This window comes from Poeciliopsis prolifica, unplaced genomic scaffold, assembly GCF_027474105.1.
Source record: "Poeciliopsis prolifica strain line A6 unplaced genomic scaffold, Auburn_PproV2 SCAFFOLD026, whole genome shotgun sequence".
NCBI lineage: Eukaryota > Metazoa > Chordata > Actinopteri > Cyprinodontiformes > Poeciliidae > Poeciliopsis > Poeciliopsis prolifica.
The window spans coordinates 4,354,095-4,375,238 of record NW_026562401.1 but is presented as its reverse complement, the minus strand read 5'-3'; the positions used below and the strand labels follow the sequence as shown (position 1 = coordinate 4,375,238).

General features: G+C 37.5%; 1 protein-coding gene and 1 long non-coding RNA gene across 2 annotated transcripts; one reads left to right on the top strand and one right to left on the bottom strand.

The window, feature by feature from the left end:
* Window positions 1-1,494: 1,494 nt before the first annotated feature.
* Window positions 1,495-19,992, bottom strand: LOC129371332 (ceramide synthase 2-like). The gene is made up of 11 exons (XM_055047892.1): window positions 19,879-19,992; window positions 11,364-11,580; window positions 9,953-10,070; window positions 9,752-9,870; window positions 7,816-7,873; window positions 7,539-7,589; window positions 6,701-6,793; window positions 5,285-5,413; window positions 4,541-4,647; window positions 4,150-4,303; window positions 1,495-2,864 (listed from the first exon to the last, which is right to left on the bottom strand). Exons 2-11 carry the CDS (start codon window positions 11,534-11,536, stop codon window positions 2,712-2,714), a joined length of 1,155 nt encoding a protein of 384 aa, XP_054903867.1. The 5' UTR covers window positions 11,537-11,580; window positions 19,879-19,992; the 3' UTR covers window positions 1,495-2,711.
* LOC129371333 (uncharacterized) lies at window positions 19,589-20,787 on the top strand. The gene is made up of 2 exons (XR_008607141.1): window positions 19,589-19,870; window positions 19,962-20,787. It is a non-coding gene; the product is annotated as an uncharacterized LOC129371333 (long non-coding RNA).
* The last annotated feature ends 357 nt before the right edge of the window (window positions 20,788-21,144 follow it).

The following is a 21,144-nucleotide window of genomic DNA, read 5'->3' as shown; positions in this document are numbered from 1 at the left end:
TTCTCCGATTCCTATTGGACGTCAGTCAGATAGATACTAATGATGCATTTGTTTTTCACGCTTCTTATTGGACACTACTGAGAAAGTCACTAGTGACGTAAATATTGGGAAGCCCAAATTTTCTTCTCCAGGCCTCTGTATGCGGCAGTGGGACTAGTATGGCAAGCCGTTTTAACATAAATTTGGTTTCGTCTGACTACTACATTCTCGATATCTAAAACTACATTTTGACTATCCTGATAATTATTCAAGATATCTTCAATTACACATCTGTCATTACAATTTAAAATATCTTGAATTATGTTGTCATTCGAGATTTCTTTAGTTAGAATTATGACTAGTCAAAACTAAACATATCGAGATATGTTGAATTTACTTTTTGAATAGTCATAATTTAATTGTAGATATCTGAAATGTGTATTTCAGATAGTCAGTAATTCATTGCAGACATCTTGAATTGAAGTCTCCTACTTGATGGTAGATCTGATGTCATTTCGACTAGTCAGAATGTAATTAGATATCTCAAACAGGTATTTTGTCAAGTCAAAATATAACTAGAGAGATCTTAAATCGCTAGTCATAAAACAATTTGAGATATCTGGAATGTAAGGGCAGCAAAACCGAATTTATGTTGAAACGGCTTCAGGTTTGGCCTCAAGTTCTGCACGAGACAGTGACTCACGTTGATGTGTCAAGGTGTTAGGTAGTCTGATTTCTATAAAAGTGGGCAAAAATGACTTACCTGTACTGTGTTTTCAGTGATATGACTCAAGAGTTGCTCAGAAAATGTTCTAATGTAGCAGTAGAATTTACGAAAGATCTACAAGAGCAAGTAGAACAACATAATTAGCATGAAATAATTATTTACATTTTATTTATAGAGTAATGCAATCCAGTAATTTTTACCTGTAGGTGAAAATATACATGAAATTGCTGTCATGTAGTACTTTCCTTGAACTTTTTTTTTTATAGCAACTCCAAACTTTATTTATTTTGATTTTATGTGTCAAACCAAAGCAAAATATAACTATGGAGAGGAATAAAAATACAAAATAAAAAAAAACAATCCAGTGTAACATTTCCATTCAGGAGTTCAAACAAGAAGAATCTGTGTTGCAACATGACAAACGTTTAAAAAATAAAAGTGGCTTCAAGATTGAACCTTTCTGCAACAACTACTTTAAGATGGTCTGGTGTGATACAAAGAATGAATATGTTAAAAAGCACCTCAAGCCCACTGTAAGGTATGGTGGAGGATCTGTGATGCTCTGGGTCCAATTCTCTTCCAAAGGCACTGGGATATTGTTTGGGACTTGCCAAGAAATGCAGCTAGCACTGAACATCTCCACTCAATTTTAAATCACTGGATTGCCAAAAGTAAATTAAAGTGTAATGTTGCTAAAATGTTCCTTTAAATGTTATTACGATTTTGTGTCAGTGTGTTGTGTGTAGATTCTTTAAAGACACAATTTAGACACAGATGACTCCAGAACGTTTTCTTTGTGATTTTTTTTTAATCATTATTAACAATATTTAGGCGTCATTAAACAAAAGAAAAGTACAAAATAAAAAATATAACACTGTAATCAGGCCACAGATATGTTTTCCGCATCATGTTTGCTGGTTGGTCGTGGTTAGTAATAGTGGACTGAGAGTTGTGTTTGATGAAGGGAAGTGGTGGATGCAGCAGTGGGAGGATGTGTTTGGGGCTTAGATACGAAGGAGAGAACATGAAGACAGGAGAATTCCTCGTTCATTACAAATAAGGCACTTGACGTACAAATATATGAATGCGTGACGACACAAACGAGACACTTATTTCTAGAACTCTTCTAAAAAAACAAAAACAAATTTCTTTCTAAAAACATTGAAAAACATAATTGTAAACCTTTTCAAACAGAATCATAATCATTGATTTAGATAAACACTTTTCATTTCCTGCAGGTTGATGAATGTGACCTCAAACATCAGCTGTGATTGCTCAATCATGAGCTGAACTAAGCACTCATTTCGGTCTATTGTTTTAAGTTTTCTTAAGTCACTTAACTGTACAAACTGAGCTTTGACGGAACAGAAACCGAAGAACTTCATAAATATTACAAGGCTGCACTGACTGTAAAATATTCCTTCATATCTTTGTGCAAAGACATCATAATACCTAACAGAAATGTTGTTGCATAGACAAAGAAATGCCCCAGTAGCTCACTTTCCTAATAGTAGTTCTCACTTCGTTTTGATCTCTTTGTGATCGCAAAACAAAGCACACACACACACACAAAAAGACATATGTAATAAAGCAGCAGTTTTAAAGCAGAAAGCCATAAAATGGCTTTTTGGCAGCTACCAGCTGGCTCTAAGGCACACCATTAAAACATGAAAGCTAAAGTGGAAGCAGCAGCAGCACCTTCCTGTTTCTCCTCCACACGTGGAACCTCTTCATGTTCTCTCCTGTCTCACTGACAGGCTTGTTGGACAAACATCTAACAAAGATGATGATACGTGATTTCCTTTTTCCTTTGGTGACAAAGCAAAAGCAGTGCCACTTAGTGTAGTGTCAATCTTGATACTTGTGTTCACTAAAAGTTTGACTGCGAATGTGGATGTCTGTGTTAAAGTAACAGTGTTGAATCTCCTAGTTTTAGGGAATGCCACCTCGTCTTGTTTGTCATCCTTTTTTCATACGAGTCCTTTCTTTCCCGCTCTCACACGTTTCACTCTGTCTTGCTGTGGTTGTTGTTGTGGATTGTGTGGCCATTCTGCCTGGGCCCGTTTTTCTGTGCATGCTTTTTATTCCCTGCCTCTTCCTCCTCTTCCTCTGATTCGTCCGTTTCATCTTTGTCGCTTCGGTCATCGTCCACTTTTTCCTGGGAATAAGAAAAACACAGACATGAGGGACTGTTTAGGACAGTCTGAAAGCTGAACTTAGTCTCAAAAAAGAAAACAGTTCAGTCGCTTTAATGTTTGTATGTATTTAAAGGATATATTTGCAAATTACATCAGTAAAATCTTGACATTAAAACCCAGTCAGTTAGGATGTTTATTGACATGTCCTTGCAGTTTTGCAGGCTTCTTAGTCAGTTTCAAACAGTAGATGGTAAACAGAGTAAACATTTTGTGGTATTTAGAATATCTTTAGGCTTTAACAATACTAAATATGCCACAGGATCTGATTTTATTGTTTCTCTCTGCATACTTGGACATAAACTGCATTTGTTTGCATTGTAAAGTGCATTGAGATGGCATTTATTGTAAAACTGATTCTTGACATGCAGTAAATGAACAGCTGATGCATGATACATATCAGCTGTCTTTCCATCCTGAAAAGACATTAAATATGACTTTCAGATACTATTTATCAGCTCTAGATGTGTTTTTAGTCTTACATTTCTTATATTTTAATTTACTTGTCCACATTCCTTTTTTATTAGGAACAAATTCCGCAATAAATTCAAGAGGACAAGACAAATTTGTCTAAAATAAACTTTTAAAGACCGTCAGAAAGCTTGAAGAACAATTGATCAAGACAACTTACAAATAAAACAGCTCCTTAAAAAGTATAAAGAAATTGTGGTGGATTAAGACTTTTGCAGAGAGCTATATAGCATGAAATATGGAACATCACAGGTTAATAGGAAACCCCGCTTTGCAATGAACCAGAGCTGGTTATCCATCTGGGTTTGTCTACTGCATCCAAGTGCAAAAGGCTGCTCCTTTAACAGTGACAGGCCTTCTGCTATGTCACTGTGCACTTTTACTCAGTGCTGCAATAAGTGAGAAGTGACAGCAACACTCTGTGTTCAGCCTCTTCCTCTATGGTGGCTCTATCTTGTGATCCTAATCTGACCACCTCCATCTTAGAAGTGCATCAGCCTTGAAAGCAGCATTTGAACAGAACTGAAAGGCAAAACAGAGAAGTTGAATAAGTGATTTCTGCATATTCCAATCATACGGCAGCTTCACATAGAGCACAGTAAAGCAAGAAGCGGTTTTCTGAAAACGTTTCTCACGCTGATAGTGTGCACTCCAAATTTTAAAAATTATTTCACAATAATGACATCTTTCTTTTTCTCCCAGCAGAACAGGAAGTACAGTAAATCAGAATATTTTTACAAAATAAAAGCTGCGTATCTCTATATATGTTTTCCTTACGTTGTTGGTGAGGAAGCGGATTGCTATGCGGATGATGAGAACGGCCCAGAATATATGGAGACACTGCAGAATCATAAGCAGCCCGTTGAAAAAGTAGTAGCCGAAGAAAGGCGGGTAGACGGTCACTGGGTAAACCCAGGTCCAGTAAATGATCCTGAATCACACAGAGGATCAGGGAGGAGGCAATGAGGCACAGAGGAAAAAAACATTCAGCTCATTAAAATGTGTGAGAACAGTTTTAATCTTTTAGTCTTTTACTTTTCAGTCTTAATGTTGTCTCAATTTTATTTATTAAATACTGTTTTTAGATATAGCCAAAGTCTACATCAATCTAAAAGACATTCTTTGTACATATACTAAAGATAAAAAATGTGTGTGTGTGTGTTTGTACCAGAAGGGGAAAAAAATGAGGCGCGTGACGATAAAGACTGCAGCAAAAACGATGAAGATGTAGTTACAGGCATTTCTCCACCCAGCATAGTTGAACATCTTAGCAGACTGTCAAAGGAAAAAGAAAGATTTACAAACAAATGGATACATATGAGCCGAATGATTATTGCTAATCTCTTTAAAAGCAAAAAAAAAACAAACTTAAATGCACGTTTTCAAACACCAGGTGGCAGTATCGGCTTCTTTGCATCAAATAATCTTCTGTGTGGAAGTGGCACATAAATAAAATTAGCGCATATGATTTTAGTGTTCAGTTTGTCAAAAAATGCATCATCAATACCAAGAGTTTTGTTTACAAGCTTTGTGTTTGTACAACATTATGGGCAGTTAGGTAGAAAACATTTACTAAAGTCATGTTTTACTACTTCTTTGTTCACAAAGTAACAACACGATGCTGTGGTTCACTTCTAATCTGATATTACGGACTATCCTCAATCTTGAAAAAGAAAATCTCATAAACTTCTAGATTCTAGTATCCATCACTATGAAATGATGCTTTAAAGCAAACAGGTAATTTTTTTTTATTTTCATTGTTAAAATTCAAGAAAATGATCAAATCAATCTATGTGTTTCCAGTCAGTGCAGAGCTTTGTCATATATTGAAAATGAAGCCATGGAGTAGTGATGAAACACTGGAGGTAAAATGTTGTTTGACATTCAAAATGATCCAGTGAGGGACATTTACCTCGAGGAAGTAATCGGAGGAGTCGTGAACCAGCATGATTAGAGTTCCAGCACGGATGTAGTTCACACACCAGGAGAAGCTGATGAGGAGGATGGTCGCTACATGATGAACTATCTGCTCTTTAAAGTCCTAACGGGAAAGCAGGAAAATGATTTGCTCAGGCCATGAGAGGAGGAAACATTTTAAAACGTTGTTGGGTTTAGAGCTAAATCCTGTTTAAGATTATCTCAGACTAGACCAGGGATCTGCAGCCTTTACAATACAAAGCACTATTGACTAAAACTCTCTCAGAGTCGCAAATTTTACATTACCTTATGAAAAAGGACAAACGATTCATTTTATTGAAAGAGTAATATTACTAAAAATGATTGTTTTAGTAAAATAAAATAACTTTATATTTTAATTAATAAGCTCATTAATTGAAATACAATAAATACATCAAAATAATAATAAATTAGATGAATCTATTTAATCTAATAGATTACATTTGCAGCCATTTTTAATCCACCATTTTATATCTATTTTTTAATCTAAAATAAATAAAAGTATTAAAGTTCAGCAAAAATCTTAATGCTATGGGATATTAATAGTTGTGAAAAATGATGTAAACAAAAAAAGCACACAGTTTCCAACCTAAAGTGAATAATAATAGATCTAAATATATATTGCTGGTGCTATTGCTGTCGGTCTGTTGTGTAAATCCGATGAAATTATTCCATGCAAAAACAAAACAAAAAACAACAAAAAACACTGCTAAAACCTGAATTTGTATTATATCTACATTTAACAACATGAATTGGTTCTTTGTTGTTTTTAACCAGATTTATTAAAAGTCTCTATGGAGGGTTTAATTAGCCACTGTAATGTCAGAGCCGCAGGTTTCAGAGCCCCGGTTAGACTTGTGGGGTTACAGGAACACGCTGTGCCTCTTTTGCAACACTTTTTTCTCTGCTCTGCCCAGCTGAGCAGGCAGAGCATAGTCCAGTAAAAACACAGAAAAACACACGTGTAACAACAGTCTAATGTCCACCCACAGTCCACAGATGTGTCACAGCTCAGATCATTCAAAGGTTACTGAGGTTTTCTCTGAACATAATGTAATAGCGGCACACAAAAAGAAAACAAATATTACAAGTTATGCTACAAGAACATAGGACATTAATTCTAACTTTAAATGTTTGTGGGACTCCACAGAGGGTTGCAAATCACCAAAAGCAGGATCTTGAGATCATCTCCAGATTTCAAATTGAAATCTTGTTTATTTGAAAAATAGTTCAGGTTGCATGTTTGTGCCACTCTTACATTATGGATCCAGTGCTGAAATGTTTGGGAAATCCTGTGCAAGTAGACAGTTTCTTGCAACGTATTTCATTTGTTCTCAGAAGAGAAAACTGCTGCTGAAATAAATTCACTTACTTTACGTTTGACGTCAGAAGCCACGCTGAACAGCAGAGAGCCGTAGAACCCCAACTCGATCATGTAGTACCAATACTGAGATGGCAGCAGAGTCTGAACAAGAGAGAAGTCTTTAATACCTGAGATCTATGGGCTAATATAAATTCAGACTGTAGGAATTAGATGTTGCTAATAAGGAGGCATTAGCCATTTTTTTCCTGACAGATAACTACTTCATAATTCAAATGTATATTTTTTCTAAGGATTTCAATAGATTAAGGAAAAAAATGTGCTTTCAGGTCCTTTAACAGAGGCAGAAATTTCATCTGAATTTAAATGTAATAATAATTATCCCAATGATGAATCAAAAAATGTGTTCTCCAGCCATCTGTGTTTTTAAATGCTTAAATAGTGAATGAAAATACATGAAAGTAGGACAAAATATCTTCAGAATGATCTAATAAACTTTTCCTCGTTATTGCAAGCAGCTCCTGGAAAGTTATTAGATTAAAGACGCATTTACCGTTTAACATGGTTACAGGTTTGTTTCGATTGTTTTATTCCCTTAATAAATCAAATCATCAATTGAAAATACCTTCTGTGATTTTTTTCAGGCTATTTTGGTGTGACATTGACATTTGTTTAATGATCAAAAATATATAAGTGTCACAAAAAAACAACAAAAACTACAGAAGAAATCTATAAGGAGCAACATAATCTCAATATTTTACCTTTATTCCCAGTTTATGACAATAATTCATCACTACACAACCATTTAATTCCTATTTTGCATTTATGCTGGATAGTTTGAGACAGTAATCTGATGCCTTTGTTATTCTCATCCCTCCCAGAGACGTACCAGCACAGGAAAGCCTTGCCACATCTCCTTCGTGTCGTACAACCAAGGTTTCTGGAAGGAGAAACGGGACGGGGTAATGAGACAGCAGAAATCCGCAGGTGTATTTATATCCACTGACTCAGCACCGGGATGAGTCAGGGCTTCGTCTCTACAGAGAGGCAAAGTTATCAGAGCAAAAAGAGCAGGCAGCTACAGAAATATACAAGTTGCAGCAACGGGAGCATATGATGGAGGAGACTGTGTGTGGGTTTATATGAAGAGAAGAGGCAGTACTCACATCGATGAGGGAGGCCAGGCCAGCAATGAAAGCAAGAAGGTAAAAGGTAAATCTCCAACTGCAAGAGAACAAACACATACACACTTTCTCTTCAGTCAGTCAGGGAGAAAATGTTTAGTAACTCATCACACCAAAACTGCAACTTTTGTCACATTCTCATCTGGTGCGATTTGTTTTCCCAAACCAAACCGTTTGGAAAACCTGTTCACCTGCTCGCCTGTGGGGGGGCTGCACAAAGAACCACTGAAGAGAACAACACAAAAAATTTTGCTTCTCATGTCAAAGAAGACATGAGAGCAACATTCTTTGCAAAAATGTAAAACTAAAATAAAGTGGTATCAGATTGTGTAGGATTTATTGTGTAGGATTTAACTTTTGTTTTAGTAAAAAGACCCCCAAAAAACACAAGTCATTTCTCCTACTGGAGCAAGCTGGCATTTGTTTTAGACTGTATTTACCCAGAATGCCCTGCGCTATAGTTTGAGTACTGCTTTTGAAGTGGACTCCAGGAACATATGCTTTCAAAACCTCACCAGAGTTCATTTTCTTCGAGCCAAAACCTGTTTGCATCAGAGTTTGATTGTGCATTCACCCCTTCCCCAAACATATCAGACTAAGTAGACAAATGAACTGGAGTTTGATTAAAACAGACTAAACAGGTCTGTGTGATTTCATTCTTTGTTTCCACACATGGGAAAAAATATGATGAAATAAATAATTAATGTTCAACAATGACACGCAAACAAACAAAGCTGGACAAATGTTGATCAAACAGCAGAAACACCAGACAAAAGAGGGAGCTGTCAATATCCTGCTTCAGAGATGGAGCGAGGTCACAGCTCCCTTCGCTGAATCACACAGGTGTGGTGAAAAGGCTTCAGACAGAAAGCTGGAGCAGCAAGAGAGCAGCCGAAGCACAGCGAGAAAAGGACAGTGAGAGAGCGAGGGGACACATCAGCGGAGGGGAAGCAGGAAAGACAGAAACCCTGTTGTCCGCACGCACACAATGGGTTGATTGAAAAGAAATAATGTCCTTATGTTGCAAGTAACACAGTGAAAGACACACCATAACCAGGCAGGGACAAACATCCAGTCACGTGCACCCGCCTGCACAAAACCAGACGAATCGTCCGCAGCTTGAATACAGTATAACTCACATGCAAACACAAATACAGCTAAAGCGATGACAGAGTCCCTGACACAGCTGAGGCCGTGTAGTAGATAAGTTTACAGCTGGAAATGCTTGTGGAGAACCGGGCCAGAAAGGCAGACTGGCACGGTTCTGAGTTAAAAATAGGGGACTCGGTCTGTACATGCAGTACGTCAGCTTAAAGTCAATGGTTGTTTTAACCTGCTTCGTGTCACACAGCTGGGCTCCAAAGTTAACCTACTGTTATTAAGGTCATAAAAACTCTCATCAATGACCTCTGACTATCCTCCACCTTTAATATTACAAATACTAAGAGCAATTAGAATATTTAACAAATAAAAAGCTCAAGAACCTAGCGTCCTGAAACAAATTATTTGTTTTCGCACTTTGTCATTTGAAAACAGGATTCAGTTTTCTTTGCCAGGAGGTTATCAGTCAATCACATCATGACATAAAAATGTGGCATCATTAAATAAAAAGAAAAAGTGAACTTTTATGTCGACAGATACCTTTGTACAAATTTGTTCCTGCAAATACAAATAAGAGCTTTACTTCCTCAACTTGTGAATTTTAGTATGTTGAATGCTGGATACGAATCAAAAGTTGCTTCAATATAGTGTTGGTTTGAGGTTGAACACACCTCTGCAACCAGGTTACGCACCTGAATCGCATAAGAGACATGTCACGTCAGATGTGAAAAATGTCGAGGACTAAGGCCTCCATACGTGGGGTTGTGCTAACTTTCTACGCCACCACAGCACGCCCCCCGCATGTTTGTGTTTTTACCTGGCTTCTCGGAACTTCTTGAGCAAACTCGGTCGGTCCTGGTTCCTCCGCCGTCTGAACCATCGCTGCACTTGTCTTTCTGAATAGCCCGTCTGTTTGCAAAGGCTCGCTACTGAAGACTGAACCAACAAGAAGAGGTTTGATTTTTGGCTTTTTCCGGTACTTCACATCCAACAGCGCTCTCAGCGTCATGAGAGTTACCTGTGTTGGGTTTTTGGTCACTCTACAGTAGTAGGACTCGAGGGAGGGAATGTGAGGCGCTTTGAGCCGAACTGTCTCTTTCACACCGAGTAGAAAGGCCAGAGGTGTCGCCACTGTCCTGGGAATAAACCAGGGATTAAAAAAGAAGCACGTCTTTAGAAGAAATAGGTCAAATGAATGGAAATCAAACTAAAATGTAACCCACAGATGATAAATGAAAGTATAATACAGGATGTGTACTGGAGGTTCAGGATGTTTACACAGTATATCTGGAAGCTAATTAATTACATTCAATAAATATCTGGCAACATAACAAAAGATGGAAGTAGAAAAGATTATCTTCCACACCTCACAGATAAAAGTTAATGCTTTATCTAACAATGAGGATTTTTTTTTACCCTTTTCTAAGCAACTGGACAAACATTTCTGCAATAAAATGCTCAAGTTAGAGAAGCCTAAAGATCAAAAATCAAAAGTTAAAAATATATAGAGTAGCTTTTCCAAAGAAGAATTAAAAAAGAAAACTGTTTCCTTTGAGACACATGTTTTTATTTCTATGTTAAATCTCCTCAGAAGTCAATGACGATGTGTTTTTCCCGCTAATATGTACATACTTCTTGAAACAGCTAATTTTTAACATATAAATAGAAAAGTTATATATAGAACCTGAAATCACAAGAAGGTTATGCAGGATCAACAAAAGGCTGACTGGAGCCAACTTTTAAACAATAAGATCATAATTTTCAGACTCCAGGAATCTGAAAATTCCTGGAGTCTAGTTCTCCAGGAATTTTCTTCATAAAAAGAAGAACTAGTTCATACAAATAAATGCTGTTTTTGATTGTCTGCATTTTTATTCTAAACAGGTTTTAATTCATGTTATTTCTGAAAAATTGGGATCTGTGCAAATGGAGGTGGAAAAAATAATCTAGTAGTTGGGCACGAGGGGATGTCTGACAAAAAAAAGCATGTTTTATAATTAAATGAAAAACATTGCACATTTATGAGCAACTGTGAGCAGCGGCTTTTTTGTCACTGTAGGTTTATGCAAATGTTATAACCGTCTTATTTTATGTTTTTCTTATCACATTTCCCAACGTTAGAGAAGGTGACAGGGAAGGTAACAACAGATAAATATAATGAAGAAAATAATAATTAATAGTGACTTGACAAACATAAGCAAGTGAAATATATGACTGCATGGGATATAAACACTGTTTTAAGTTGTAGATAGAAAAAGAGATAGCCAACTAAGAAAGTCAAGGACAAAGCCAGGAGAAGGTAGATGGTAAAAGAACAACAAAAGAGGAAGACAGGGATAAATGTGTGAACTCAGACAAAATAAACGTTTCAATTAAAAACAGCTGAGGGTCACAGGTAAGCCACAGGACAGAGTGAAAAATGGACCGACCTTTCAAAGATTTGCCGGATAATGAGGAATACCAACGCAATGGGAAGTGCCACCCATAAATCATGGCCCTTCGCGTAAATACGTCCATCTCGATCCTCCAGATCAGCCCAGCCCAGACCCTCCGGAAACCACAGCCGCTCCTGCCAGAACCACTCGCTCAGCTCCACCAGCATCCTGAAGCACCAGGACTCTGCTCCACCCTTATGGCTTTATCAGCCTGCAAATATAAATCAATTAAGCTTAGAGACATGCAGTAAATGACAAGTAAAATCTTCATTCAGAGACAAATGGTGAAATATACAGTGGATTAATTTTGGTTTTATTTGATGCTCACTGGGAGCATATAACGGAGCACAGGCGACTCGCAGAAACCTATGAAGATCCACCTCAGGGATGAGCAAATGTTTTTCCTTCACACCTCCACGATGAACTCGGAAATGGAGTCATCTGTGATTGCTGCTTCTTTCTCTGACGTTATGATGAATACTTCTGCTTCTATGTTCAGGGAGTGGCAGAGAGTAAAAGGCTGGCTGCAAAGGGAGACGATACGTCTGTGGGATGTGAGTCATAACTCATCTACAAGAGCAGAGCGAGTGGGGGCACCGTTACGCATGCTATCAGCGGAGTCCCCTTACAGAGCTACAGCAACTTCCACTCCTGCAGCTGCAAATGCCAAAGCCGTGTAACCGCCTGGCTTCCACTCCCATCCCCACCCTGCTGCTGCTGCTGGCAGTAATCAAGGAGGATTCCCCTTTGGCTCAGAGAGGCAGAAACATTTCTACTGCTCTTATTTTCGTAAAACGCCCAATAACACACATAATGTTATTGATAGGACAGGAGTGTCAAACTAGTTTTCTTTTAGGGGCCAAGTCAAGATCACAAATGCTCTCAAAGGGCCGGTTGTGCCAGAATGTGTTGATAAAACCCATCAACAAACTGTTAAAATATTAATAAAGAGCTCTCTGCCTTCGATAAGTACCTCTTAAAATGAAGTAATGTTTTCACAATCATCGGACCCTCTAGGATTTCAATATTGTTTTTATTTGTTGCAGTGAAAATGGCTGATTTTCTGGATCTAATTTAGTAACTTAGAAGAAATTGTAAGTTGTAAATGTGACTTTTTGTTAATCTCTTTAAACACAGACTACAACTTGATATCAAGTAAGGCTGAGGCGGCAGTGTAGCAGTAGTGAGAAAGTTAGCAGCCACATAACTTCAATATTTTCAACCCTTTTTTTTGCAATAACCTCAAAATTATGCAAAATATATAAAACTGCTTTGATATAATTGATGGAATAATATTTGAGCACACAACTGTTATCGTCGTGATTCTACTTATGCGTCTCTCTGGACTCTAGAGGGCCATATAAAAACTATAGCGGGCCCGATTTGGCCCCCAGGCCTTCAGTTTGACATTTAAAATAAGGAAATGCATTAATGGATAACAGGAAAGAAACTTTGACTATGTAAAGACATAAAAGACACAAAACACATGAATGCAATATCAACATATCTGAATGTTTTTGCATTTTAACCACATGTAATAATAATAAAGCTGATTTATCTGATTCGGCTACTGCTGTAGAAGGTGAGTGAGTGTATTATTTTCCACAGAGTCATGTCAGTCCTCACAATCCCTCTATCCTGTTGCAAAAACGCTGGGTTACCTTGTTTTTTTTTCTTTTTGTTTCCCTTCAACACAGCTGGTCAAGAATGGGCATATTTTTACCTATAATTTTGTCAGTTCTTCCACTTCAGAGATTCAACATCTGCCTTTTGGTGATCATGCATAATGCATTTATGTGCAAATATAGCCTCAGGAAAAAGTTCCTCGCAGTCAAACCTAAATAAGACGAGTAAAAATCAGCGGTCCAAAGGGTGTTTGATGTGCGGAAATGTTAGAGACAAAAGACTACAAAGTCCTACAAAGTGTGTTGGATACAATTAAATGCAACAAGCTGGACAAACACACCACAAAGTGAGCAAAAAATAAAGGCAAATATACAATGAAGCCAAGAAAAATGTTTAAAAAGTCACACCACCCGGAAGTAACGCAACATTTTAGCATTTTGCAGACGCCAGGAGAATATTTTTAGGGTTGCTTGTTTAGGTCATCCAGTGAATTCAGCATGTTTAACCAGTTCTCCCCCCACAGCTTCCCAAAATCCTTCTGCCATTGGTCAAACAGATCACATGACCAGACTCTGACCATTTCAAAGGTCCAATAAAACTAAAGAATGCCTCCGACCGAGGAAGGAGCAAAGCGGTTTTCCCTCTCCCCCTCTCTCTGTCAGACAGACTTTCTCTTCCACACTATACATTGCAAGAGTTCAGTCACTGTAAACAGTGATTTCACATGCAGCTGGCTGAATGCCATTCCAGATATTCCCGAATCCTGGGGTTTATACGCCTATAATGCTTATTCTGATAAAAAGCATCAAACAAAAGTTAGGAGAAACCTAAACAGATCCGAGGGGAACGTGGCACAAAGTCCAGGAATATTTAGAGAACGTAAACACGCTGGCACCAAACAGAGGAATCACTCCACTCTGTCCCCATTCACTCCCACTGGTTCATAAAATCATCTGGTGCTTTACAGTCAAATAAGTACTGGAAGGCAGGAAGCTGAGCAGGTCAGGGGAACCATAAGTCATAAGACTAACAATGTGCTCTGACTGTGACTCACTACTACCATACCATCTGTGTTGAACACCTCGCATCCAACCACATTCAGCAGGCTCACTTTGGAGGATGAATCATTCAAAGCACAACATTCGGCAACCATTAGAGGAATAGACAGCAGACAGATTCATGAGAGAGACTTAACACCAATGAGGTTATCAGTCCAAGAACAGAACAACACAGCAGCTGGGAGACTGATGCAAGGAAAGCTTCAAGAGAGCACAACAAAAACATAAACCTATAAATTGCCAATAACTAAACAGATTACAGCAGAGATGTCCAGTGTCATTCAACTGAATGCCATTTCCTGGGTTTATGCCCACCATTAGCCCTTCTCCTGCCCCTCCTATCCCTTGGTACTGGATTCAGGAAGTGGTTCAAATACTCTACAGAGAAACAGGACACTCCTTCAAGAAGCATGATCAGTTCTCACTAATTTCTATTACATAACCACATGTGACTTAATATACCAATATGTGTTGTGAAATGGCTTATCAGGCCACCACAACACATCATTGTTAATGCCTGTAATGGAAGAACAAAAATGTACAGCCAGAAGTACCTTAATGTATCTCAGTTTCCAGTAATGTATTGACAATATGCAGACAAAAAAAAAAAATACTGTGTTTCTAAGTTGTTCTAAAACACAGTAATAACATATAAATGTGAATGAAATGGTACTTTGTAGTCAGGTTCACGTTTTAATTTTGACATTTTAAGCAAATATGTTATTCCAATGTTTCTTGATAAATAACTATTTGTTGAAGGACAATGTGAGGACAGGGACGTTGGTTCCTTCAAGCAGTGGGAAGCTGCAGCTGCAGAGAGAAGAGCTGAGCAGATTTGAGAGTGTGATTTGGTCAGGATAGTTGCTTTATAAAAGCTGTTGTTGAGGTAACACCTCTGATCACTTTGAGCTTTTTGCTGTCAGAAAATATCCCAAAGATATATGTATTCAAGAAATTTGATTAATTTTAATTTTCCTCTTTTTGTGCTGGTTCAATCCTTCACATATGGATCTTTATTGGGTCATAGGAATGTCAAAACTTTAAATATTTAGTGCACTGCCGTTTCACTGAGGTAACATGTCAGAATACATCTATAAATTACAATGCATTTTCTGTTTTTGTTCTTGAAACTATATTTTAAAAAGACGAATATTATGCCTGCTCTTGCAGAGAAACTAAGCATTCTAATACTTTCTAAGTAAAACCAACCCAGAGCTTTATATCTCAAATCCCCTAAGTAAATTAACAGCTGTATTAGTATCAACATGCTGTATAATAGACCATTACACTCTGCATTTCTAATTAGATTTTAATAAGTTGCCAGCGAGAGCTAACTGATGTTTAATAAAGATGTTGAAATATTGAAGACTCAAAGTCCACTCAGTCTCAGACCGCTCAGCCTAACCGACCAGAACCACTCAGATAAGTTTGTAACACAAAAGCTATTTAACAAACTGATGCATTTGTGCATTTGTCTCTCCATTTGTGCACTGGAGAGAACAGTTTCTCTACTATATGGGTGATATTAAATCCTTAATGATCTACTCTCAACATGTTGCTCACACTCAGGTTGACATGAAGCTGTTTTGATTTCCTGTCAGGTTTTCACCGGCATTAAACTGAACCCTGCCTCGGCTGTGTTTAAAGCTGAGTTAAAAAGCCACTACACGTACACAGTGTACACAATGAGAGTGTTTAGTGAAAAATACAAATTCTTTTCAAGAAATTAGATTGAACAGGAGGAATACAGTCTGATTAGACATGTTCAGGTGCAAACAGATGCTACTGCAATAAACTGAACTTAATGAAAATAGATGTAAAAAAAATAAAATAAATAAAAGCTGCATAGAACCTTATTAGTTGCTTCATAAATGGGAACCATAAATAAGAGCACAGATCATTAACTTGCAATGTCTATAAATATTAGGATCATTTTTATAGCTTTGTTTTTAAAGCATGTAGTGATACAGTAATTAGTATCAGTGCAGTTTGAAATTGAGATTTTAGCTTAACAATTGCAGAATCAGGGCACAAACTGTCATTTCAAAGCTTTCAAAATGTGAATATTTAGTATTTCTATGCAGCAAAATGCATTTGTGTAATAGGCGGAGGAAGAAGAGGAGAGGGGAGCCGGGCGTGCTCTCTGCTGCACATGGTTTGTTAGCCCTAACTCAGGTCATGCTTTAAGCATTTTCCAGCAAGGATAAATGATCAACACACATCCCCAACATTTTAGGAATTCTTTGGGAAAGTAACTCAACAAACATGGAGATTATTTCTCTTACAAAAAATACATTCAACAGATAATCTCAGTATGTAAGTAGGAGTCTGTGTTTCATCATCCCAAAGCAGACAGTTTATCGAGTTGTTTCATGACTGTTATCCTTTCTGCTGTGTTATGGGTAAACATCATGAAAAAGTCAGGTTTTAGTGACACTGACTCATGAATTATTGATGTTGGAGGTCAATCAGTCAGCATGCTGCTGTTCAGGAGGCACTGTATGTGGAAATGGTTCACCTCGGTGGAGGCAAGGCAATGATTACATTCACCTTTTGGTGATTAGTTTCACTCATTCAGCGAAGACCAAATTCCACCGTGTTCCTCTAAAGCACCGATTACTCACTGAAAACAGTCAAAAAGGAAGACAGAACAATGTTTAAGTTGCTTTTTAGATCTCAGGTTAAAGTATTTAACTCAAGTTTGTCAAATTCATTTTAATTTTGGGTCATATCAAAAATCTGAATGTACGTAAAGGGGCAGAATGTATTGATAAAACCCACTAAACTGTTAAAATATCAATAAATACCTGTTATTAATGTTTAGTATTGAATAAGCGTTTCTTAAAATTAAATAATATTGAACGTCTTTTCACCCTGATAAGCCCATCCAGGATTTTGTAATGTTTTCGTGTGTTTTGGGGGGTTTTTTGCAATCAAAATTACAGATATTTTGGCGCAAATTTTTTATGACATTTGCGCTAATGTACGGTGTTAAAAGTCACTTTTTATCAATCGCGGTATCAATTGCGGACTACAACTTTGCATCAGGTTAGCCTGAGGCTGCAGTCACTTAAACCCAAAGTTTTTGACCAATTTTAAGACAAAATTGCAGTAAAAATCTGAAAAACACATGGGGATCTGTTGATGTGTGGATTTTGCAAACAAACTGATGTAAATTGGAGTCTAAAGGGCCGCATAAAAAGCTGCAATGGGCCAGATTTGGCCTCCGGGCCTTGAGTTTGACACGTGATTTAACTTGACTGCCTGGTCTTGACTTCAATGCAGAATTGTAGTCAGAATGAGTCATTTACAAACACATTGTTACATATTAGGACAAAGCAAATTAGGTTGCATGAATGACTCACCAACTGCTGAGGCTCATGTAAGGAAACTTAAGACTTTTTTAGACTACTGCTGTTTTCCAGGTCTGTCATTCCCATTCAGATTTTCCTTCAATGAAATATAACAAATGAACGAGTAATAAAATTATTCTTCTTCATGCATCAAAGCACTTGTCCCTCACTGCTATGTGATTTATATGTGACTCGAAGTGGGTCAGAGAAAAATGCCTTTACAAATCAAGAAGGTAATCTGTTGGTCCATCACCTATTTATGTAATCCAACATAACCAGGCTTTTTGTGAGTGATAAAATGCAACACAAGTTTTGAGTAAAAAATAAATTCAGATTTACATTAAGATTTGAGGAAGCTGCTTAAAAATATTCTCTGAGCTCAGAGAATCATTCACAATAGTAATAAAACCTCTGTCTGCGTTGCAGAACAGAAGTGCAGGAGAGCCTGGATTCCTGCTGCAACAAGGCAGCACAACACCTGCTGACTGTGCTGGTTTTGGGGATTTTAGGTGCTACCTGCACATACAAATTCCTCTTGTAGGCATTAATAAAGTATTTATGAATCTATTTTATTAGTGTTTAAAAATGTCCGATTGAAAAATCATTGTTGAGGGTCGGGTTGCTTTTAACCCACATTTTCTTCAGTCACAGCTTAATTTTCTCATTGCAACTTTTGCTTTGACTTTGATTTCCATTTGGGCTTCTTGAATCTACTGAAAAGCGATGGATTAGTAGTCCTAATCAAACCAGTTAGTGTTGGGTTACTTCCTGCTTCCACTGTGAGATATGAACTGAGATTAGCGTCGCTATGAAAGGGCAAATGGGAGAACTGACTGTCACCCCCAGAAAATAAAACACAACTGGTAATAAAGTAAGAATGTTCACTGCAGGATTTAACAAAATGGAATGTTTCCTAGCAGTAGGACCAAAATCCACCTCCTGCTAGTGTGTATTTGGGTCAATTATATCACACGAGGCACAAGAATTGAGCAGATCAGCCAGCGTTGTTGGAGAACATAACAGACAAGCTACAATTACAGATTTCCACTGATTATTGGACAAACATTTTATTTGCAAATCCTTTAGACTCCAAAGTCTTGACTGATGCTGCTGTGGATGGAGAAACTAAACCAGATAGACAACGATTGCTTTAGAAACTTTAACTGAAACTTTAACATATCTATTTATATTCCAACTCAAATTCTTCCATTCCATTAGATGACATGCATTTTGTAAAAATGTTGTATCCTGTAAACATCGATGTTGTTTATAGCTGTTGAAAAAAATTATATTATACAATAGCAACACCCAAAACTGTCTATTTGTTGAGATTGTTGTTTTTGATGCTTTAACTATTATTTCTACTCTTCAAATGTAATTATAATAACTGTGAAAATATGGTAATGTTTGCCACATAGTGCAATTACACTACATATAAAATAATTGGTGTATTGACTATATGTTAATGGGGAAGGTTTTACTTTTATAGCAGAATAATCTACACTAAAAGTTGCAAGTAAACTATATATTGACAATTAAACCAGTGGCACATGGCAATATGCTGTAAAGTATGTTTATAAAATATGTTTATTTTGTGTTTGCATGCATAAAATGAAGACAAATACATCATCTGTCTGTATTGCAAACTGTAGTTAGCTATTCGGCTTAAAATACAATTAAACAGCATTAGTCAAGCTCATACAGTGATAACCTCACATCAGGCCAAGCCTACTGAAGGATGGAAATGCTTTAAAAAAAAGCAATGCAAATACAAAAAAAGATCTGATTGGTGATTAGTCGCCTTATATGATGTCATCAAAGCCATTTGCGAGTGCAAGCTTGTTTTTCCAAAGGGAATCAAGATCTTTTTTTCTTTCAATGCAAAGCACTAAAAGAAAAAAAAACTAACGAAAGATTTTGCTACAAGTGACAAACTATATCCAAAGTGGACTTTGTTGCTTTTTAGATAAGTCTAGGCAGCAGCTTTTTGGTGGCTACTTTGTTGCAGGGATGGTTCACAAACTGTGGCGCTGGAAAATATGTCCCAGTCAAAGTCCATATCACATTATATGCGATATGAAAACTACCACATGGAAAAGTCAACAACAGTACGAGCTATTCTACTAAATTCCAGCTCTGTGTGTGTTAGCTGAGGTAATCTGGTCTGGTTGGCAAACTTTGTTAGCATGGATCAAACACTGAGCCACGCGCCATCATTTCCTTACACTGAACAGCAACGCTTAGAAACTTCACGGCTCCTTTCCAAACGCATTTACACATTAATTGCCATATTTTTTTAAATTATTATTATTATAACTGAAACAAAACTTCTGCTATGTCGCATTAACGGATTCCTACATGAATGCGTAATGACGTCTGAGCAGAAACAGGATGCAGGACGTCGTCTGCCGCAGCGCACACTGAAGCGAACAGCTAACTGCTTCGCCGACATGAAAATGAAACGGTACTCACTTTGGCGTCTTGTTTATTTGAGTGCAGTGAAATTTGGTCTTTTCGGGATAGAAGTGCAGCTTGTTTCCTCTCCTCCTCCGCAGTCCGGGTTCCGGTTATCCGGCTCTGAACCTAGAGGTCCTAAAGGTGTGCGTCCAGCCGGCTGGTGGAGCTCAGAAAGGTGCAACGGCTCAAGATCCGAGCTGGTCTTTTCATGTTTTCATGGAGGATAGAAATCGGTTGTTTGGCTTTCCCCCCCTCCCTCTTCTCTGCGGATTGGGGAAAAACTAGAAACCAGCTCTCATACTGGGAGACACGCGAGGAGCTCCGATGAGAGTGGCCGGATTTTCTTCCAACGGACGTCCAGGCTGTTCTGTCCCTCGTCGTGTCCCCGCTAATTTCATCCCCCTTCTCTCGCGCGCGGTCGGCAGAGTGTGCGTGGGCGTACGGCCGGACAGATGTGCGGGGTCGGGCCTGCTGGAGAGAGAAGGGACTGGGATCCGGGCGAACCGAGGGAGGAGTGAGAGAGGGGGATAACGGGGAGGGAGGGAGGGACGCAGATGACGTCCGAGCACGAGGGAACACTTGGCTGACATGTCCGCGTTTTGTTGCCACACCGAGGAAAGTTTTACCTCACCTCTCCGTACCAGTTACTCACTGGTTCCATTTGACCACTTCTGGGTTTTTAATCTCTACTTTATGAATAATGTCCTAATTAACAATTTGCTATTGTCCACTGTTATAACTTTCATAAATAAACTGACGATATATTTTTTCTTTCATAACTTGTTTCCAGGGATTTTTGAATAAGATTCATTCTTGAGTCAACTTTTAAATGAGCTTTTATTAGTATGAGTTAAATATAGATTTTTTTACGCGTCTTTTGTCTGAGATTTCTCTGTGTATTTATTAAACCGTTTACCTTTTTTATTTTCAGTTTGTCATTTGTTCCCAAAATATTTCAACACTTTCTAATGACATAAGACACATAACTTAGAGTTGTCAAAAAATATATTAGATTCGAAGTCCAGTTTTTAATTAACCTTTATAATTTTAATCAAAATATTTTCTTGTATTCCATAACTATTATACTGACATAATGTACATCGATTTATTTTATATTTTTATTAATTAAATTTTTTGTGTTAATTTAGTTTTCATACCATTAATAAATACATCACCATCAGTTGAAAAATTTATAGCCTTGCTTGTGTTTTTATTAACTTGCACTTTATTTTAAATAAAAAAGTTTGTTTTATTGTTTAAATAAAACATTTTATATGCTAT

Bases quoted from the DNA above. Each gene is read 5' to 3' on its own strand.
- LOC129371332 (XM_055047892.1), bottom strand. From the start codon at position 11,536: ATGCTGGTGGAGCTGAGCGAGTGGTTCTGGCAGGAGCGGCTGTGGTTT. The intron at 4,304-4,540 runs GTACAAACACAC...TGTGTGATTCAG, and splicing joins CTCATTTTTTTCCCCTTCTG to GATCATTTACTGGACCTGGG. The intron at 2,865-4,149 runs GTAAGGAAAACA...TCTTATTCCCAG, and splicing joins TCCGCTTCCTCACCAACAAC to GAAAAAGTGGACGATGACCG.